The sequence below is a fragment of the Macaca nemestrina genome, chromosome 1 (genome assembly GCF_043159975.1).
Source record: "Macaca nemestrina isolate mMacNem1 chromosome 1, mMacNem.hap1, whole genome shotgun sequence".
In the NCBI taxonomy this organism is placed as follows: domain Eukaryota; kingdom Metazoa; phylum Chordata; class Mammalia; order Primates; family Cercopithecidae; genus Macaca; species Macaca nemestrina.
The window spans coordinates 230,733,944-230,754,314 of NC_092125.1; the positions used below are offsets into that span (position 1 = coordinate 230,733,944).

At 57.8% G+C, this 20,371-nt stretch overlaps 1 protein-coding gene across 7 annotated transcripts in view; it reads right to left on the reverse strand.

Annotated features, from left to right (window-relative positions):
* LOC105496680 (PR/SET domain 16) overlaps window positions 1-20,371 on the reverse strand; it is a 364,998-nt gene that overhangs the window by 47,026 nt on the left and 297,601 nt on the right. For 3 of the 7 annotated variants that reach the window (XM_071067538.1, XM_071067522.1, XM_071067549.1), the window contains exon 4: window positions 5,345-5,482. The exons of 1 other annotated variant lie outside the window; for it this stretch is intronic. In XM_071067538.1, coding sequence (XP_070923639.1) covers window positions 5,345-5,482 — 138 coding nt within the window. Of the gene's footprint in view, window positions 1-5,344; window positions 5,483-5,725; window positions 6,839-20,371 lie in introns of those variants that run through there. 3 more of the 7 variants (XM_071067545.1, XM_071067527.1, XM_071067551.1) reach the window with 2 other exon arrangements.

Here is a 20,371-nt window from a genome sequence, read left to right on the forward strand (position 1 = left end):
CCCGGGAGACCCCGGGTTCTCATGCACACCCAGCATGGGCTCTTGTCCACGCGGTGCTGCCTGGCCACCGGCGGCCACTCTTCTAACACAATGCCTTCGCGGAACACGCTCTGTTGGGGGGCTGCGCTGCTCCACGGCGGGCGCCGGGACCCCTGCTCTGCCCCTGGAAGGCGCAGGGGTTTCGGGGTTTGTCTGCTGCCCAGGCAGCCCCAGGGTACTGTGCAGATTGGGGCTGCTTTTCTCAACTCAGGGGTGCTGCAGGTTGTTTGCGAGCCCCACAGCCGTTCCGAGGTACACTGGGGGGCCCGCACCCGAGTCTGGCTCCCTGACATTCGTGTTCGACCTCAGCCCCGTCCCCCGCCATCCTCACCCCGCTAGCCAGTTGACATCCCACCACCACCATTCTTGCGCTATTGAGGCAACGTGAGAAAAAGAAAAACCAAAAAACAAACAGCGCCGGCCGTGAGAGTCCCTTCCCTGCCTCACGCGTCCCCCTCTGGGCGCTTCATCGCCAAGCTCTTGTTTTCTTTCTTAAAGTTAAAACAAATTCAGGAACTGCCCCTGTCTGTGCCTCCTGAAACATCTCAAACCAGTTCATTTGTTCATATTTACAGGAGAAAGCACCACCCAGGGGTGATCTGAGTGTCTTGAATTTTCCAAAAAGGAAAGTAGGAGCCGGAGGATGGTGGGGGGGGGGGGTTGCGCATCCCCAAAAAAGTGCACGGAGATCCCGAGGGTCCCTCTTACGCTCATGCTCAGATGAGGCAGCAAGTCAAAGTCTCCCACGACGACTTCTGACACCTCAAGGCCCTACCTCCCTTGCAATCCGATTGCCCTGAAAGTCCCAGGGCAAAGGCTCGGTCCCCCAAGCTGTGTGCGTGGATGTTTCGCTCCCCGCAGCTCCCCAGAAAGCCTGTGCTGCTTCAGGAGCAGCGGCACCCTTGGCCTCGGAAGGGGCCAGCGTGTCCTTGGCTGTGATCTGGGGCCTCTTTGTGCAAATAGAAAACCACAAGTCCCCTGTTGGGCGACACGGCCGGGCCCAGGAGCAAATTCATGACCCATTGTGGCCTCTGCCTCTGCTCAGCTCTCCCATGAGCCATGAGGAGGCCTGGGATGGGCCTTAGAGAAGCAAGGGCCGGGGATGGGCCCCGTCACCTCTCAAGACGTCCCCTGGGGCCAGGAGGGGGGATCTTATTGCTAGATGAGAACGTGGAGGTGGGGCCCACAAGCAGCCCCCTCAGCCCCACACCATGGGGATAGCTCTTGTTCATGGAGAGGACGGTCCAGTGCCCTTAGGGCCTGAGATGGCGAGGGACAGGATGCTGGGCCAGCCCCGCCTGGGAAGGAGGGTATCCGGGCCTCCATGCCGCCCTCAGCTCAGCCGATCCTGCCTCCGTTCATGAGGCACCGCGGGGCGGCAGGGCAGCGGGGAGCCTCTGGGGAGGTGCTGGCCGGTTGCTGAGGCTTTCCAAGCTCTGGGGCTCACATGTTCTCAAGCCCCTGTCCCTTGCCTCTCCCCAGTGGCTGTGGAGGAGCACATAGCCAGTCCTCTTTTGTACAGGGCAGGTGTCTTGGGGCATGTTAGGTGATGCTAGGGAGAGGGACACGTGGTCAGTGATCTGAGCAGGCTTCTGAATGGGTCCTGGCCAGACAGACAGAACCGGGCCTGTGGGTGCTGCACCACCCAGCTCAGCAGGTGCCCTGGAGCGCCTGAAAGCATCAACTAGAGCGCCAGTACACTGCACAGAACCATGAGGGATGTGGGGGTGGCGCCGCCCCCAGACCTCATATCAATGCACAGCAGCCCGCATCCAGCGAAGGCCAGGAGGAGCCCGGGATGGGCCAGAGGAGGTATGTGACTCCCCTGCCTCCAAAGTGCCCCTGAAGTGTGGGTCTCACCCCAAGGACATAGGAGCACCCTGGAGCCCAGGCCCCAGTGTTTGCTTAAGTCCTGGCTGCCACTAGCAGGAGACTCAGGAGGAAAGCCCCAGCCTGGGTCCCCATCTGAATATCGACCTGAGTTTTCAGTTCAGAGCGACCTCTCTCCTCTGCCCAGCAGGAGAGCTCATCTCTTCTGGGAGGCTGTGGTTTCCAGAACTTTCTTTTTAGGATGTTTGGACCATCTTCTGCCCCAGTCTCCTTTTTCCTCTGAGAATGGGGGCTGAGGTCACATGTCTCGAACCTCAAAATGACGGTGATGCTTTTCTGACCGAAGTATTTTCCCTGCTGAATGCCATTTGGCAAATTCGACGTTGTTTTACGGACCTCAGATGTTCAGATACGGTTCCTTCCCTTCTGTGTCTGTGCTGTATTAGAGGTAGGGTGTGTGTGCAATCTTGCAAAAGAGAGACAGAGAAAGAGAGAGGGAGAGAGAGAGGAAGGGAGGAGCATTGTTCACTTGTGTGTGTTTGTGTGGGGGGAGTGTGGTGTCCATAACAGCCAGAAAATCCCAGTGGAACTTCTGGCCTGGTGGAAATCTGAGAAATGGCGTTAGTGTCATGTAATGTTTCTTTCTCAAAGAGAAGCTGTTAAAAACTTTTTAAAAATCTTGGTTTTATTAATATTTCAGGGCCATTTTTATTTGAGATCCGCATAGAGTCAAATAGGTTGCTTTGCAGGAACCCACGTTTCCGTGGTCAAGGCCAGGGAATGGAAATGCTTTCCACTGCGGCCATGTGGCCATCACAGCGCACACGAGAGAGCATTAAAACACTAGATTGAAATCTATGATATCCCTTTCAAAAAGGCATTGCTAAAAGTCATTTCATACGAGAGTCTATGGGTTTCTGAGAGCAGTTTTTCATATTTTTAGTGTTTAAATGTTATTATTATTCGAAGGAAAATACGTCCCACACAATGCTCATTTTCCTTTGATAACTGAAATTCACGGTTGAGATTTCAGGAGGAGAAGCTCCCAACTCAGCCACCTCACTCCCCGTGCCTGGGCAGCGAGTCTCCTCCAGCCTCCGGCCGGCTCCTGCTTTCCCGGGCGTTTCCCGGGCATTCCAGCCACGTGGCTTATCCAGCTCAGAGGCGCACCTTTGCGGGGACATGGGCAGGAGCGCTGGTGGCCCTGTAACACCCGATGTCACCCGCCGTGCTACCTATGAGGGTGTTCTCAGAGCAGAGGGAAGGGTCACACAGTGCGGTTGAGGGGGTCAGAAGTGCCCTGAGCGGAGGAATTTCTCTCTGCTTTGGGCCAGTTTGGCGTTGCATTTGCTTAAATGTGCATTTCAAGTTCCCTCTGGGTTTGTGGCTTTAATTCAGCCTACCGACCGGACCGAAAGCAGAGAGAATGAATCCCTTGAGGCGGTGTTGGAGAGAGCCGTCTAGCGGGTCAGGAGGTATCCCAGTAGTTTTGACATTATCTGTGGTTTGGGTAATAGAGCCAAGTACGTTTCTGACTCTAGGACGGAGCTTTGGAGGGAGTCCGCACTGTGGGATAACGGCGGGGTAAAGGGAAGGAACGGATCAGGATTCAGGATCATTCTTCCATCCTGGCAAAAAGGATTTCTGCCCCTGGTCCTGACCACGGAAACACAGTTGGCTACAAAGCCGTCCCTTCCTTTTGGACCTCGTGTGTAGCTAAAAGGAAAGCTTCCCTGAAATATTAATAATACAATGAAGATTTTTTTCAAAGACAGGCTTCTCTTTGAGAAGATTACACATCTGTTTGTTTTTTAAAAAGCTAGACACATAAAGATACCCACTTTACTGCTTAAGTTTAGTTCCAATGTTCTAATAAACATTTATTTCTTAAATAAAAAACTCTGGGTCCTTCATTACTGTAGTTTGCATCTCACAAAAGCACAGCCCTGCCCCAGCACTGTGGTGCCCCTGCCCCTCGGCTTCCCAACAGACGACCAAGGACACACACTCTCTGCAAATCTGAGCCCCAGAAAAGGATGGAAAGACGCGTCCTTCTACGCACCTCAAGCCCAATTTTCCTTCACTCCAATTTCACTTTCATCTGGAATAAGGAAAATATTTTTTTAAGTTCTGTTCTTATGTTTATGATTATTCTTTTGCTTCCTCTCTGTATTTTTTTTTTCAATCATAAAAAGTTATTTTAAACAGTTTTGGCTCTAACTGAAGGCCATGGAAATCCTGGTAGGACAGCAGATTCATGTCCCCATCCAGAACGAGCTTGTCCAGCAGAGCAACTGCTCGGTGGAGACTCTGCTCCACAGCCAAGGGGACAGCAAATGAGGGAGAGCCCCTGGCAGCAAGCCGGGGCCTGCGGGACCTCCCTGGAGTTTGCTCTCTGCATTTCTTAATGCAAAATTGTTTCTCTCAAGTCGAGAGCCTTGAACCACTTTCAATGGCTTGCACAGGCTACCCGGGAATGTTCCGCGACGTGGTCTTCACACACATTTTTCACAGCCATAGGATCCCTTTTTTTTTTGCAGATGAAATCTCATGTATGACCCCAAGATATTACAGGAAAAACCAGACTGCTGTGATGGAAGGGGCCGGGGACCCCGGGCACCCCGAGGAATGCACGGTGTTGAGCACGCAGGGTGGAAAATGCCGCCCGGGAGGCCTGGCTTGAGAGTGAGAAGAGCCTCCAGGGGCCACTGGCAAGCTTGGAATAGAGAAATTCATGAAGCAGCGACCAACTCTGGGGACACGGTGCCTTCTGGAGTGGAAAGAGACTCCACATCTTCTCCCCTGATCAGCCTGTGGGTCTGGACGCCTGTGCCGGTGGTGGTGTGGACCAGCCGTGGAGGTCGAGGGTCCAGTGAGCTTAGTGGGGGCCTCAGTCTTGAGGTGGCAGGGACAGAAGCGAAGGTGTCTCTTGCCTGGTTCACTGCCCGCAGGACAGGGACTTTGTGCCAAAAAGGCCAAGGCCTTCAGCAGGCTGGTCAGAGGCCCTGGAGGCTCGAGGAGGCCCCTGAGTGGCTGCCTCATTGGCCGGTGCTGACTCTTTGGAAAATTTGGTTAAACAGCGCCATTTAGATGGGTTCTTGCAGTGACGATTCCTGCTTCTGCTTCTCCCGTGTCCTTCGGGGAAGCGGCATTTGCAGGAAGTGTGGACCGTGTGATCTGGGGTCCTGCCTGCTTCATTGCTCTTTTCCACCCGAACCACCATCCTGGGGTTCAGGAGCTGCCAGCCTCGGGCAGGGGCCCTGAGCAAGGCTCCGATGGAGCCCTCTCGGGGTGAGTCAGCTCCCCAGAAGCCAGCGCTGGCCGAGCACCAGTGCCCCCACCGCAGGCCAGGGCTTGGCAGATGTCCCCAGAGAGGCTCAGACAACCCTTGCCTCGGCACCTCCGCCAATCTTGGTGCCGCGTCCTCAGGGACAATTCCAAGGGGCAGAGGTCCCCGTTATGAGCCCGGACCTACCTGCTCACTGATCTGACACATGGTGAGGTTCTGATCATCGCAGGAGCACGCCACACGGATGTACTTGAGCCAGCTGCCGGCCCCGGCCTGATTCGCATCCACACAGAACTTCTCGCTGCCCAGGTCTTCGGAGATCTGCTGGGAGGAAAGTGAAGCAGGAGTCAGAGGTGCCCTGTGTGCTGGAGTCTGCACACTGCCTCTGGCCACCCGGAAACCTGGCTGTTTGGGCTCAAGGAGGAAGGCAAGTCGGCGTTCAGACCTCAGCCCACCCTCCGGGCATCAGCGGGGCTCCCAGCCCACCCAGACTGCCCAAGCCTGGGAGTCTCCAGGAGTCTCCAGGAGCCCAGCGGAAAGGCAGGGAATGGCCTTTTCTTTTCTCACCGAACAGATCACTGCCCTGGCCCGGCGATAAAATGAGCCTCCAGAGTCGCAACCCCCACCCCCGCAGCAAAGCTGTCCCACGTGTGAGAAGGCAGAGACCACTGCATCTGGGAGCAGAGCCCTCTGCTGAGGAGCTGGGGCGCTGGGCTAGAGAAAAGCGTGTCTGAAGGCGAAGGTGTTGCTGGGCGTGCATGTGCGTGTGTGTGTGCACGCTCAGGGCAGCCTGCACACCACTCTGACAATAAGAAAAGCATCTGGTTTCTTTAAAGCTGGAGAGTTTCAGTTTGACACCCAGCAGCGTGAAGACGCCTAGCTGTTCTCACCACGCCCGCAAAGTCCCACACACACCAACTTGACTTTATTTTGTTGTTGCTGTTGCCTCTGAATGGGCAGAGTGGCCACCCCTAGGGCTTTGCTTATTTGCTGTTACCCCTACTCCTCTGAGGACCACTGATGAGGAGACCTGACCTGCTGTCCACTGTGGAGAGATGGTGTCACCTCGACCAGCCTGACCACGGGTGGCGGCTGCAGGCCTCCCAGTCTCCCCCACTCTGGCCAGTGGCTTCTCTGGGTTCTGAATTCAAACCAGCGGCATCTTGGGCAAGCTTCTTGGGCAGCCCAGCCCAGACAGGGCAGGAGGGAGGACAGGGGGCAGGGGCTGGGGACACACCACACTCAGGTCCCAAAAGTAGAAAGGCTATGTCTCTGTGGGCAGGAGTGCCCTTGGGCAGGTGTATCCTCCTGGATAGGTGTATGTGGGTGGGCAGCTGTGTCCTTGGGCAGGTGCGTCCTGCTGGACAGGTATGTCCAGGTGGGCAGCTGTGTCCTTGGGTAGGTGTGTCCTGGTGGGCAGCTGTGTCCTTGGGTAGGTGTGTCCTGGTGGGCAGCTGTGTCCTTGGGTAGGTGTGTCCTGGTGGGCAGGTGCATCCCTGAGCAGGTGTTTCTGGGTGGGCAGAGGTGATGGATAAGGAAGTCAGAAGGAGCCAGGGAAGTCAGGATGCGACAGTGACCTGTCCAAGTGAAAACAGTGGAAGCTGACTCTGGGCACCATGGGCTTCTTATTCTCTGGAGTTTTCCTGACTGCTCCATGGTGAACTCTAGGACCTGGCAGAGGGGAGGAGCCGCCCACCTGAGGTCGGGAGCTGCCCTCTTCTGACCAGAGAGTCAGGTGCTTTGTGAACAGTGCAGGCGTTCCCCGGGCATCCTCAGTGACCAAGGGCCCACCTGGCCTGAGAGTCCACAAGGAAACGGAGGTTTCAGGAGGCAGCTGCTTAGCTCAGGGGTGCACAAGGGTGCTGTGGAGTCCGCCTGTGCATCTGCATCCCATCGGCCCTGAAACCACACCCCCATAGGGCCCATGGGAGCTGCTGTGGCAGCCTCGTCCTCTGAGTGACAAGTCTCTGAGCAGGTACACTCGGGCCAAGCTCTGTGGGACACCTTAGGGGCTAGTGTGGAAAGAGGCTGTGAGCTGAGGGGCCTCAGTTCTGAGACTTTTTGCTTTTTGGGGACTTTATCATTCGTGCCAGAGCCAAATGGAATGGACCTAATTCTGAAAGGGAGGACGTGGACCACAGACAGCCAGGTGGAGCCTGGGCAAGGCGGAAAGAGGCAAGGATGTGAAGGATGGGGAGAGACAGCTGAGGAGCCTGCCAGGGCACAGAAGCGCCCCAGCCCAGCCTCTGTCCTCAGCTGCCAGCGTCCAGACCCTCAGGAGGTTGGGGCCAAGAGCATCCACTCCTGTGTGCACAGGTCCTGGTGACCCCAGTGCCTGACCCTCAGATGCTCAGCATGCACTCTCCCGGGTTCCTGGCCATCTCAGGCCTGGTTCTGGGATTCTTTTGAAAAGTTCAACGTCAGCACCAATCAACGGGGAAGCGTGTTGTCCACGTGCCCCGGCCTCTGTGTGTGGCTTCCAGGGAAATTTGCCCCCAGAGCACAGCAGAGACGGGGAGAGGGCCTCGAGTCTCCTTTCGCTTCCACTTACTCTCAGTCTCCTCGCTGACATCCTCTACCAAGCTGGGGTTCCCGACTAAGGGTTTCCAGAGGTGCTGGGTAAGACAGATTGGGGTGCAGGGTGGGCGGTTGGCCAGGGCAGACGGGGGTGCTCCTGGGGTCCCCCTATTACACATAGCCGTGCCTGCCCCTGGAGCCCTTCTGGCTCTATCCAGGGCAGTGGGAGATTCACTTGAAGGCTGTCTTATTTCAGAGACGGCAGTGGCAGAAATGCTCCCAAGCTCATGGGCTGTGGTTGCTCCAGTCACCAATGAGTGTGAGTGAATGGCCAGGCCCCTTCTCTGCCCGGGGTTGGCCGTGAGTCCTGTCCACTCGGAACTGTAGATGGGCCTGTGGTCCAGAGAGGACGTGGATCCGAGAAGCATAACTAGGCTAGAGGCTGGCGCCCGAGGAAAACATTGGTGGCGGGGGAACGCTCAAAATACAAATGATGAATTAGCAGGAGCACAGCCGGCCACATGGGGCTGGCAGCATCCCAGTCCCGTCCCCAGCCCATGGGTCCACTTCTCCATTGAGGCCTGCTGATGTCACAGCACATTGCACACAATGCCTGTGGGCTGAGGGCTGGCACTCACCCAGGGCGGGCCGTGCCCTCCCACCTGGGACCCGGACTTTTGTCCTCAAAGCTGGAGTACCTGGGCCACAGCACTCCACTGGTGCAGCCAGGAGTACGTGCTCCTGAGTGCATCCCCCGCTGAGCCCAGGGACCAGCTGATGGGGCTCAGGCCACTTCCCGAGAGGCAGGACTCACTCCTAATGCACCCAACATATGGACTCAGCCAACACCTTCCCCTGTTCTGGGTCCCGGTTGGCTCAAGCCTCGCTTTGGTGGGGAGTCTGTGGCCACCCCGCTGCTCAGGACTCAGGGCAGGCTCCCACGGAGATTCTCTCTGTGTTACCAGCTTCTGCAGAGACAGCTCTGCCCTAAGCAGGACTGCAAATCCCCTGACATTTGAGGTCCTGTTTCCTAAGGGGCTGCAGGAAGGGCCCTCACGCTGTCCACGGAGGTCACTGCCTGTCCTGCCCAAGTCCAGGGCCAGCCCAATCCAAGAACCACAGACTCAGCAGCCCGCCCCACCGCACCCCATCTCTTGCCAGGACAGGAGTGGCAGGGGCATGGCATGGAAGGGAGGAGGCCACAAGCGGCTGGTTGCCACTGGGAAGGTAGGCTTCCCATCCTGTAGGTGCAGACCCAGGGCCACCAGCCCACATGGTGAGGCCCCTCCCCAGGCACAGAGACCTCTCAGGGCCCTCTCACTTCCCACCCTGACTGCTGGTGCGCATCAGGAAACGGCTGGAAAGGCTCGCCAAGCCAGAGCTGTGGTCGGCAGCCCTGCCATCTTCCTCTGCCACAGGGAGGGAGTGAGGCTGGGCTGGCCAAGACCCACAGGGCCCCGTCCCACCTCATCACTGGCCAGGTCTAGGCTGGAGGTCACTATGGGGCAGGGGACTCACAGCCCCTGTATAGGTAGGGGCCTGGGTGCCGGTCTCTCCCTCTCTCTCTCCCCTGCTCTGCTTCTCTGTCTGTCTCTGTATCTCTCCCTCTCAGTATGGGTCTCTTTTGGGCTTTCTCTCCTCATATACGGTGCAGGGGCTGGGGAGAAGATAAATGACGCTGTGAGTGACCACAGCCATGGCATGGGCTTCTCCTGGGGCCTGGTTGTTGACTCGAGAGTGTTGGCCTCCGTCGGGCGTGGTGGCTCACGCCTGTAATCCCAGCACTTTGAGCGGCCGAGGCGGGCGGATCACCTGAGGTCAGGAGTTCAAGACCAGCCTGGCCAACATGGGGAAACCCTGTCTCTACTAAAAATACAAAAGTTAGCTGGGCATGGTGGTGTGCAGCTACTTGGGAGGCTGAGACGCAAGAATCACTTGTACCCAGGAGGCAGTGGCTATAGTGAGCCGAGATTGTGCCACTGCATACCAGCCTGGGTAACAGAATGAGAGACTCTGTTTCAAAAAAAAAAAAAGGAGTATTGGCTTCACTTTGACTTCCAGGCCTTGGGGTCCATTTCCCCGGGAAATCCCTGGAAAAACAATCTGTGTCCCTGGCTGGCTGACCAACCACTATTTTAAGTGCTCCCAAGCCCCTCGCCTTACAGGCGCGCATGTGTCTGGGTGCGTGCTTGTGTGTGGGCGTGTGCCTGCATGTGTGCACAGGTGTGTGGGTGTGTGTGCATGTGTGTGGGTGCACCTGTGTGTGTATGTGTGTGTGTGTGTCCATGTATGTCTGCTTGTCCTGGGGGAACGGGGCGAGAAGCCTTCGGTGAGCAGAAGGCTGACGCCGCAGGAGGACATTGAAGCGATGGCCAATTCCCTCTCAAAAACGTGGGTTCTGTGTCTGGAGGAGAACCCTGGCCCCTTCCATCCAACCCCACATCTGAGGCCTCCTCAATGCCTGTGATCCGGCCACTGATGGCTGCAGGTCCAGGGACCCACCTGTGCCCTGGGACAGCCAGTCTCCGGACACACACCACCGTGCTCTGTGGAGCAGCCGCCCACTGCGCTCCCAGGTCGCCGGTGTATTGTTGAATGCATCGAGTCACCGGGAATTGGTTTTTGGGGCATAGGCTCTCCTTTCTTGCAATGCCCCCCTCACCTTGCAGAATAAGCCTCTCTTTTCCACATGACGGCCCTGCAGGTATTTGCATGCGGCCTAAGTCCTAACCCTCCCGTGCCAGGGTGAACATCTCTGGCTCTCTCAAACGTGTCTGAACAGGGACACGGCTGGTTTCCCACCCACATGGGACAGTGTTCTGGAGCGTCCGGTCTGTCCCTGACCCTCTCGGGTGCAGAGGCCTGGAGACCGGAGGCAACAGCTTCCCCAGGGGTCCTGGTCCTGAGTGTGCGCCCAGACTTTGCTGCCCTGCTGGTGGGGTCCCCTCCCTGACAGCCTCTCCTCCCTTGTCACTCTCATTTCCTGGGCATTTCTCCTCGTCCCCGGGAGGCCTGGGCCCCAACCCCTGACCAATTGGATGGTCACAGGGTGGGAGTTACACCTGCCTGGGGTGACTGAGGAGGGCTTGGTTAACTCCTTCCTTCTACAGAGGGGTGTCTCTGAGGGGGGCCAGGTGGGCGCTGACCCTTCCTCCAGGAGAGCCAGGACGAGCCCTGGTCTAAGGGCCCTGAACCAGTGACAAGTGTGCTGGGAGGGGGTGCTGGAAGGACATGCACCAGGAGGGGTGTGCCGGGAGGGGGTGCACTGGGAGGGCTGTGTTGGGATGAGTGTGTTGGGATGAGTGTGTTGGAAGGGGTGTGTTGGGAGAGGGTGCATGGTGAGGGATTGCACTGGGAGGGGTGTGTTGGGAGGGGTGTACTGGGAGGGGTGTGTTGGGAGGGGTGCGCTGGGAGGGGTGTGTTGGATGGGGGTGCATCTGGAGGGGGTGCACTGGGAAGGGTGTGTTGGGAGGAGTGTGTTGGGAGGGGTGTACTGGGAGGGGTGTGTTGGGAGGGGTGCGCTGGGAGGGGTGTGTTGGGAGAGGTGTGTTGGGTGGGGTATGTTGGGAGGGGCTGCGCCAGGATGGGTGTGTTGGGAGGGCTGTGTTGGGATGAGTGTGTTGGGAGGGGTGTGTTGGGAGGGGGTGCCCAGTGAGGGATTGCACTGGGAGGGGTATGTTGGGAGGGATGTTTTGGGAGGGGTGTGTTAGGAGGGGCGAGTTGGGAGGGGTGTGTTGGGAGGGATGAATAGGGAGGGGTGTACCGGGAGGGAGTGTGCTGGGGGAGGGTGCACCTGGAAGGGTGCGTTGGGAGGGGTGAGTTGGGAGGGGTGTGTTGGGAGGGATGAATTGGGAGGGATGCACTGGAAGGGGTGTGTTGGGAGGGGTGTGTTGGGAGGGGTGTGTTGGGAGGGATGAAATGGGAGGGGTGCACTGGGAGGGAGTGTGCTGGGGGAAGGTGCACCTGGAAGGGTGCGTTGGAAGGGGTGAGTTGGGATGAGTGAGTTGGGAGGGGTGTGTTGGGAGGGATGAATTGGGAGGGGTGCGCCAGGAGAGGGTGTGCTGGGAAGGCCAGGCCTGTGTCTGCTATCAGAGTCAGGTGTAGGATCTCCCCTGAGATGCCTGACCACATCTGGCTGCCTGTCCCAGCCCTGTGGGGATCCTGCTGGACCCATCTGGGAACTCCTGAAGGAGGGAGGAGGTAGAGCAGGAGCTTGGACGGAACTTCAGAAGCCACTGCTTTTCTGCCTCAGACCAGAGAAATGCTCCTGAAGTGGCCCCGGGTCGTGGTTCTGGCAGGTGGAGGTTCAGGCCTGGCTTCTTCGGCATGTGCCGTCTCTGATTCCAGAAAGGGCAGGTGTTGCCCCAACCGCTGCCTCCTCCTGCTGCCTTTCCTGTCCTCTCTCGCCTTCCTCCCCAGGGTCTCTGTGCACTCGGGGCCACACTGGGTGCTGTCGAGACCCCTCGCTCAGTGCCGCGGGCCTGTGAGGTGGATACTGTGTTGCTGCCCCACAGTACATTTTGTAGAGGAGAAAATGGAGGCCCCTGGAGACAGGGCCAGCTCCCAGCCCAGGCTGCTGGACTCCAGAACTGTGCCATGGCCGCCCCGTGTGCTCTCCAGGGCCGACTCAAGGACCAGAGGGAGGGCCCACACGCCCTGTTCTGGGGGTCACAGGATTTCATGTGCTCTGGAATCCACACAGCAGGCCTGGGCAGTCCCAGGTCCCGGTCCCTGCTTCCCTTGGCGTGACACTTGTCGGCACCCACAAGGACAGAGAGAGGCCACCCCTCCCTAGCTTGGTGGCCCTCAGGCTGCCCATGTTGCATCTGACCGGGGCTTTCCTGGGCTCTGGGTGCTCCTGGAGATCAGGGATCCGTGGAAGAAACATTGGCAACAGGGAGGCTCAGAGGGAGATGGTGTCAAAGGTCACAGCCATGTACACCTGAACACAGGCTCCTTACTGTACCAGGTGGGGCCAGCGCCAGGATCTGTGCCAAAGGCAATGCCTCTGCCTGCCCTAGGGCGTGAGCCCAGCCTTTCCAGCCTGGGTGTATGCTACATCCGGCCACGTCTGGGAACTGGGCCTGTTTTGGTGTAAAGTCTTCTAGCCCTGACACCTCCAAGGCCCTCTGGGAACCTCTTGGGCGGGCCTGAGTCCTGGGATGTTCTCCGTGACATAGGAGGCCAGTACAGATGAGAAGTGGGTAGATGAAGAACGGACGCACGCACAGTGACCTACCCAGGCTCACTGCTCGCTTCTATTTACATGTGATCAATGAACGCAGGAGGGAGCCACAGAGGGAAGGAGTGGCCCAGTCCACATGTCTCCACATGGCCAGCTTTAGCAGGCAGTGGCCTGGAGGCCACTGTGGCCATTGGGCTGTGTCTCTCTCCAGATCTGGAATCCAGCTGCCTGCCTGATCACTACTTAAAAGCCTGGCTTTGGCTGTTTGGGGCTGAGCCTCAGGAGTTCTAGGACTTCCAAAGGAAACTGCCCTCATGCCCATTCTCTCCCACTCCCCGGTGCCTAGCAGCTCCCCGGCGCCTAGCAGCTCCCCCAGCTCATAAATCAACCCCATCAGAAATGTTGAGCTATGAAGTGAAGGAAAATTTCTCTTAACCTTTACTTTTTTTGCATATAATTTGAGGTTTCCTGCACTTCTAATTTGTGGGCTCTCTGCTGGGCTGGTCCTCCATGTTCAGTGGGCACGGCCAGCCGCTGGCCCCGTCCAGGGTGTGCGTGCAGGTGGGAACGCCGCGGCGTCCATCATCAGCTTGCCTAGTGGATTCTGAGCGTGCAGGGAGCAGCAGAGCCCTGGGACGCTGCCCCCTCGGTCCCACCTCCTGCTGCTGCCACGAGGCTCCCCAGAAGCCCATGGTATGGAGTCCACCTCTGACAGCCAGGAGCTGGCGCGAACCGGGGGGAGGGTCTCCTTACCCTGACCCCCTTCTTTGAGGACCCATGCGCTGATTCGGAGTAAGAAGCCCTGGCTGTGGAGCCCTGTCATAGGCACGTGCGCACACGTGCACGCACACAATGGTCACAATTGATGGTGTCCACGAGTAGCTGAAACAGAACAGCCCATTCTTGTGATGCAAGGAAGTGGGGGAAAGGCGTTCTGGAAACACCTCAGTCCGGTGTGAACAGAGCCTGGATGAGCTCATAAATCCCTGTCCTGATGCCCCAATGGGGGGCTGGGTGGTGATGGGACCCAGTGCTAATGAGAAATGTGGCTGGTGGGATGGGGCCACACCACGGCCAGGGACACGGGAGGCCTGGCCGGCGGTCAGCAGGCCTGGGGCCACCTGCTTAGGCTGAGAGGGAGGTGGGAGGAGAGGAAAGGATGGAGGATGGGAGGGTTGGGTGGGGGAAGGGTGAGGGGGAGAGAGAGAGAGAGAGAGAGAGAGAGAGAGAGAGAGAGAGAGAGGCTGCTGCTTGAAGAAACAGGCAACTCTTGGCAGCCATTCCTCCAAGACGGAAGCCAGCCTCTCGCCGAAGCCCACAGAGAGACAGGGAGCAAGGGTGGGCTGTCTGGGGTTTGTCCCTGGAAGAAGCTGGAGGGGCGGTGGCTCTTAGCTCCTGCCTGACTGTGGTCTCACTGGATGGTTCTCAGGCCGTGGGGCGTGCTGGGGGAGAGATGAGGGCCAGGGTCCCAGGGTCTCAGAGAGCCCCAAGAACATGGCCCAGAATTTGGATGCTTGTGGCCCGGAGGGACTCTCATGGCAGAGGAGGGCCCAGGACATGTGGAGTCTATGCCTGGGGGGCTCTGCTCTGTGTCAGCGCTGGGCAGATCTGAGGAATGCAACACGCTGGAAAAAGAGTCACCAAATTCCACACTTTGTAGCCTCTTGTGAAAACCTAGTGAAAGCCACAGACCAGAATTCACAGAGCCACCCAAATGCCACGTGGAAGCTCAGGGTTTAAGAGACCCTCTCCCTCTAAAAGCTCCAGACACCCAGATGCCCTGCAAACATGGAGGCTCACAGATTATCTCCCCCTAAACACCCAGACACTGGGATGCTGTGGCGCTCCCGGGGTGCACTGACCATCTCCCCCAAAGCACCCAGACCCCAGATGCCGGGGAACTCTGAGGGAGTGCATGGCCCTCGGCAGCCAGCACACAGCCCAGGTTCCAGAGCTCTGCCATCTCTGCTATGGAATTTCCTCTTAGTTCTCTTTCTCGCCTTCGTTCCCTCCTCCCCTTCCTTCCTATTCCCATTTTCTTTATTCTTTGGGCGGGGTCTCCACTTGGGCAGGCGGCGACCTCCCAGCAGCATCTATGAACACTGAAGAAAACTCTGGTTGAGACAGAGAAGCAAAGAAGAGTTTCCATCTGACCGTGCACAGCTCCCAAGCCCCTCAAGGTCCCCTGGGGTGGGACTTACACACCCTGATCTCACACCAGTGGTGGACAGGGGCCACACAAGCCCGGGCCTCGAGGCTGTGCCATGCCACCTGCCGCAGGAGTGGTCCCTACCCCTTTCTGCAAACTGCACACAGCGTGCCCCTGGTGTGTCCCCAAACTCGGCCCTGCCACTGCTCTCCCAGCAGCCTGGGGGTGTTGGGGGCTGGGCTTCCTCCTTGGCATGTGGCTCGTCCATCGTGGCACCTCTGAGGTTTGACTTGTTAGCCATGGGCTGTGGCCCTGACTGTCAGAAATAAAGGAGCATGCTGGTGACTCAGACCCACGCTGTTGCAGCTTTAGTGAAATGAAGGGTTGAAACACAGGCTCATGAAACATGGAACACCTAGAGGTGATTGGCAGTGCGTGGAAGGAGCAGGGTCTGCGGAAACCTCAGGCCCGGCAGCCGGTGGGGTGGACACAGTGGGGAGCACCATGTCCTGGGGGGAGTACCAGCGGGACTTGGTGGCCCCCTCCCTCCAGGATGCTTCAGAGACTGACCTCTGAGTCACACAGACCCTCCCAACCCCGATCTCCCACCGTCCTCATCATGACAATGTGGGGGTTGTCTGGGGTCCTGCCTTGGCATCCCCCTTTGGAACTAGAAAGCCTCTTTTCTGCTTTCCAGCTGCTTGGAGGCTGTGGCTACACGCAGGCGTGGTGGGCTCTGAGGAACTGGGAGCTGGCCTTCGGCACCTGCTGAAGACGTCCTGGAGGACCCCTGTGCTCAGCTCTGCCTGGACACTGAAGGTTCTCTGCTGTGTGCCTGTGGTGGCCACTTCGGGCCACTGGTGGCTTGGGGGCCTGCAGCTCCCCCGCCTGGCTGCTCCTGCTCACCTGCTCTTCAGAATGAGGCCTTCCCTGGGTCTTTCAGATAAGCAAGAAGTGCAGGCACCTCTGGCCCTTTGGGAAGCCTTTAGTGGGGTCCTCAGGACCCCCGAAGGGACAAAGCAGCCCTCGCAGTGAGTAGGAGAGGGGCACCCAGTGAACAGGCTACGCCGTGCGCTCTGCCTTAGAGAATGCTTCTGCCGCCGCTTGCAGAGCTCCCCCTCCCCATTGCAGAAGGTCTCAGATGTGCACGGGGACCCCAGGAGAAAGCCCACAGTCGCACAGAGGGCCCTGGGCTGAGCCTCAGGGGCCTTCCTCACCGACCCAGGCCAGCTGCTAGGTGGCCTGGACCTTCCTCTGGGGGCACACATGTCCAGGGAGCCTCCGTCCCTGCCACAAGTGTTGGGAGCAGCTTAGGTATAAGAGGTTTCACCTCTGAAAAGCTGTGTATAAACCGTATTTCTGTAACGGGGATCCCAGCTCACAGGTGTCATTTTTAAAGGGATCCTGAACTATGGTCAAGTGCAATGCTCTTTGCCAAGGGGGCACCCTGGGTGCCTTTGCCTGGCTCTGCTGGCTTTGATCTGGGGACCCCAGAGCAGGGCAGAGAAGGGTCTTGTGTTGATGAGGATATGCTGGTTTCGGGGCAGGGGTGGAGGCAGCAGCAGCATGAAAAGCCGGCCCTGGCCCTTGGCGGTCAGCGGCTGGGATCCCAGGATCCAGTCCTGGCCCTCCTGAGCGGTTTGCCTGGTGCTGGCCTTATACAATACTCCCTTTGGGAGGGCATGGGGACCTCCATGTAAAGTGGCAGTCACTTTCCCACTCAGCAAGCCCCCAGGAGGACACCTAAGCAGGCCGAGCTGCACCCGGAGCTCCAAGTGGAAGCAGCACGGTTGACTCCAGTTGGCTTTGGTTGGCTCTGGTCAACGCCAGCAGCCTGCGCAGGGTCTGTTCCCTGCTCCGTCCTCTTCCTGTGGATACTTTCAGGCAGGACGTCCCAGGCCCGGCCATGTGTCCCCGTGGGGACAGCAGGGAGGGCAGCACGCGTTGGCTGGGCTCCTTCCTGGCTACAATCCCTGCTGTTTTTCTCACGGAAGTGCAGGCTGGAGTGGGTTTGCCTCACGGGGCCAGGCTGCTGGAACTGATGCCCCAGCCCCGCTCGCCCAGCACCCCCAGGAGAGAAGCCCCAGGTCCCGCATCTGTCCTGCCTGCAGGGAGGGACCCCAGGAGTGGTCACGTCTGTCACGCCAGGTTGACCAGGCCTGGTTCTGTGGCCTTGCAGGGGCATTTTTCATAAGCACAGGGACAGATTTCCACAGCTGTGTAGACGACTGGGTCAAAGCAAGGATGTGGGGGCCCGAGCCTGAACCTGCTGAGAAACGTCCGCAACGACGGCCTGGGACATCCCCCTGAGCCCCCTGGCTCCCCGAGGAGATGTCTGGAGTTGCCACGGTGTCTGCTTGCCCAGATGTGGGTCCCCGCAAAGGCACGCTAGGGTGGGACCCTCACTGTTTCTCCAGGGCATGGCGATGTCCGACCTCAAGGAATCTAGGGGCTCTAAGGAGACTCTGGGTGTGAATACTCTGGCATTGTTGCCATTTGCCGCTGGCACTGCTGCCCTCTGCTGCCGGCACTGCAGCGGGGGGACCGAGACTGTCCTGTGGAGCTCGCATACAGAAGCAGGCTCCCCTAACCCCCATGCTCCCAAGAAACCCCAGCTCTGAGGAGCCTTTTGTGTGTGCTGAGCTCAGCCCCGCCCCACTGGGTATCCTGCTTCTTACGAGGTGGAAGCGTCCACGTCCTGGTCCTGCGGTGGTGAAAGTTTGATGCCCAAGCTGCTGCTGTGATAACATCCAGGCAATCTGGACGGGTTAAGGCCATTGGTGCAAAGTCCCCCAAGCCCCGCTAGCCGGTAAGTCATTCCCTGAGCCCGCAGGCTCTGCCTCAGGCCCACTCCCCACCCTGCCCCGCAGCAGGCCCCGCACCAGTCCCCGCTCCTTATGCTGGGCCCAGAACCCCGTCCGTGGCGCTGGCTCAGGCTCTAGAGGAGGGTGGGATCCGGGGCAGCTATGCCAGAGCAGCAGCTTCTCCACCCAGAACAGGCTGCCACAGTTCAGACATTAACAGCTCTAACAGGTGTTCAAACCTGAATTTGATTTAAGTTGGGTCAAGAGCAGGAGGAGCCTCTGAGCCTGAAGCTTGCACGTTACCGCAGACTTGGCTGTGACATTCTCAAGTGAGATACTTTTGTTTTGGTTTGGTTTTTGAGCATAGCAAAGATTAGAAGAAAAAAAGCCCAACAGCCCCAAACCAAAGGCTCATGGCAACGTCCTTGCCCGGGGTGAGGCTGGAGCCCAGGTCGCCCACAGGAAGCGGTTTCTCTGTGAAGTGACACGAGGCCCTGAGAAGTGTCACAGTCATAACCTTTCTCTGGCCACTTAGATGGTGACACACTGCAGAGCTTGTGAATGTGGCACCCCACAGCAGATGCAGGAGGAATTCTTCATGATAGCTTGAGCTGATGCAGCTGGGGGTGGGGGTTCCCTAAAATAGCTGGCTTGCGCCCTGGAGCCAAGGGAAGCTGGGCCTTTGGGGCAAGCCCAGAACTTTCCTTTGTTGGAGAAAAGCCCCCAAATGTGGCGGCTGAATGCCAGGCCGAGGAGCCTACCAAGGACTCCTGGGGTCTCTCCCCCAGCTCTCCCCCGTTAGTTGGTTCCTGGGGCGTTGTGCATGATCTCAGTAAGAGCTGTGTAGAGGCTCATGGCCTGGCCACCCTCAGACCCTCTCAAATGTGCAGGCTGCACCTGGGGAGTGACTTCCAGATGGACCTTAGGAGGACCAGACACATTTGAGCAGGAGCAGCTCAGAGTCTTCTCACTAGCTTATTCTCTGGAGAGGCCAGCGCTATGCAGAGCTGAGGCCCACAGGTGCTGAGACTCACCACTGAGTCACTGTATGCTCATGTCTCCCCCAGGGGTAGCCACCCTCATATCCACATTTGTCAATGAGGGAATGGAGGTACAGAAGAGTTAAGTAATTGGCCCAAGTTTGCAAAACCAGAAAGGCCAGATGGGCTGGGCAGTGGGCACTGGCTGTCCACCTGACTTCTTTCACACTGTCAGGACCAGCATCATGCACCCTGGCTTGCCCTGCCCTGCTCACTCTCCTCTAATTGATGATGGTAGCCAATAGCAACTGAAGCTCTTCAAGGACCTCACCAGGATCAGTGTTCAGTCGGAGCTCACTGAATGTTTCCATGAATGGATGGATGGATGGGTGGATGGATGGATGCATGGAAGGATGGATGGGTGAGTGGGGGGATGGATGGATGGATGGGTGGATGGATGGATGGATGGGTGGGTGAGTGAGTGGATGGATGGGTGAGTGGGTGGATGGACGGATGGGTGGGTGGGTGAGTGGGTGGATGGATGGATGAGTGGGTGGATGGATGGATGGATGGGTCGGTGGATGGATGGATGGGTGGATGGATGGAGGGATGGGTGGGTGAGTGGGTGGATGGATGGATGGGTGGGTGGATGGATGGATAGATGGTGGATTGGTGGGTGGATGGACAAATGGATGTATGGATGGATGATGAATGGATGAATGGGTAGATGGATGGGTGGATGGACAAATGGAAGAATGGATGGAAGGTGAATGGATGAATGGATGGATGATTGAGTGGATGCATGTATGGATGGATGGATGGATGGATGCATGGAAGGATGGATGGGTGAGTGGGTGGATGGATGGATGGGTGGCTGGCTGGATGGATAGATGGTGGATGGATGGGTGGATAGATGGGTGAGTGGATGGATGGATAGATGGTGGATGGGTGGGTGGATGGACAAATGGATGTATGGATGGATGATGAATGGATGAATGGGTGGATGAATGAGTGGATGGGTGGTGAATGGATGAATGGATGGATGATTGAGGGGATGCATGGATGGATGGATGGATGGATGGATGGATGTTGAATGAATGGATGAATGGATGGTGGATGGGTGGGTGTGTGGATGGATGGATGGATGGATAGATGGTGGATGGGTGGGTGGATGGACAAATGGATGAATCGATGGATGGTGAATGGATGAATGGATGGATGATTGAGTGGACACATGGATGGATGGATGGATGGATGGATGAATGGATGGTGGATGGGTGGGTGGATGGATGAATAAGTTAATGGATGGATGGGTGGGTGGATGGATGGATGAATAGATGGTGGATGTGTGGGGGGATGGATGAATAAATGAGTGGATGGGTGGGTGGGGAGCAGACCCTCCCCTCAACTTGCCCAGACACTTCTGGCTTCCCCAGCTTCCTATGGTGAGACACAAGGGAACATCCTTCCAGGAGTTGTCATGGTGGCAGCACAGGCACCTCTCCTGGAAAGCCTGCCCTGGTCCTCATGTCAGGCTGAGGCCCCTCTCAAACACTCTCACAGTCCCTACCCTTCTTA